The following is a 1108-nucleotide window of genomic DNA, read 5'->3' as shown; positions in this document are numbered from 1 at the left end:
GACCTCCAGCTTCTTCTCTTTCTCTTTGCGTGTCTCTTCATCCTCACTGCTCTCTGATTCGAAACTCATTGTACAACTGGTTGAGTCACTGCTGCTGGATCTTTGGTGCCTCTTCCTGTGTTTGTTGTTATTCTTGGGTCTTCTTGAATTCTTTCCATGTTTCTTACGCTTCCTATCTCTGGAGCTATCTATGCTATCGTCACTACTACTATCTCTCTTTCTCTTTCTATCTTTAGATGATTTTTCTTTGTAACTTTTCCTATCTCTGTCTGAGTCATCATCACTATAAGTTTTCCTCTTTTTCTTTCTGCTATGCTTTTCCTTTTTATGTTTTTTTCTCTTTTTGCTTTCTTTTCTCACATGTCTGTCATCTTTTTCCCTTGACATACTCTCAGTTCTTTTATAACACACTTCTTCCTTCTTCTCCTGCTTGACAGGAACAGGTTTGTTTGCTGGAGGGGCAGAGGCTTTTGCAGCAGGCTTGAAACCCATGTACTTCCTAATATCGTTCATGGGATCCAGCTTGCTCTTACTTTTGAGTCCAACTTCCTGTACCTCCTCACCATCCTTGTCTCTGTAGGCAGCCCTTCCACCAATGCCTTCATACCAGGCCTTGCCCCCACTGGCTTCTACTGAATCTTGACCCAAGTATGTCAAGTACCCTATACTCTTCTCGTACTTTTCCTGCTCTGCTTTCTTCTCCTCCTCGTACTCCTTGTTTGTCCCATGGGTCTTCTTGCCGTCCTCCAGATCCTTAAAGAAGTTGATGTTTCCATCTGCAGTGTAGATGTCTGCACTCCCCTCACTCTTCTTCTGTGGCTCAGGTGCTTCTTGGCTGCCGTAGCCTCCATCATAATCCTCTCGGGCTTTGGCTCTTAGGATGGCTGTGCGAGCCTCTTTCTCCTGCAATTGGAATAAAATCAGAACATGCCAAATACATGAAGAAAAGAAGAGAAAAAATGCTACATCAAATTACTGATTCAATTAACCACTGTAAATCTGTCACACTGCTCATTATAAAAACAGCTTTTGCTTCTTTTTTATGGAAATAATTTGATTAATATAAATCAAGTTGATAGTGCTTGAATTCTACCTTCAGGACCATGAA

The 1108-nt window shown here is 41.8% G+C and overlaps 1 protein-coding gene across 1 annotated transcript in view; it reads right to left on the bottom strand.

Moving 5' to 3' along the window:
• Positions 1-1108, bottom strand: part of LOC119587759 (leukocyte receptor cluster member 1-like) — a gene marked incomplete in the record, with an annotated part of 4870 nt that overhangs the window by 248 nt on the left and 3514 nt on the right. Inside the window, 1 exon segment of the mRNA XM_037936445.1 lies at positions 1-903. Within this exon segment, the coding sequence (XP_037792373.1) occupies positions 1-903 (903 nt within the window).

This window comes from Penaeus monodon, chromosome 23 (assembly GCF_015228065.2).
Source record: "Penaeus monodon isolate SGIC_2016 chromosome 23, NSTDA_Pmon_1, whole genome shotgun sequence".
Taxonomy (NCBI): domain Eukaryota; kingdom Metazoa; phylum Arthropoda; class Malacostraca; order Decapoda; family Penaeidae; genus Penaeus; species Penaeus monodon.
This window is presented reverse-complemented; position numbering and strand designations above follow the sequence as displayed.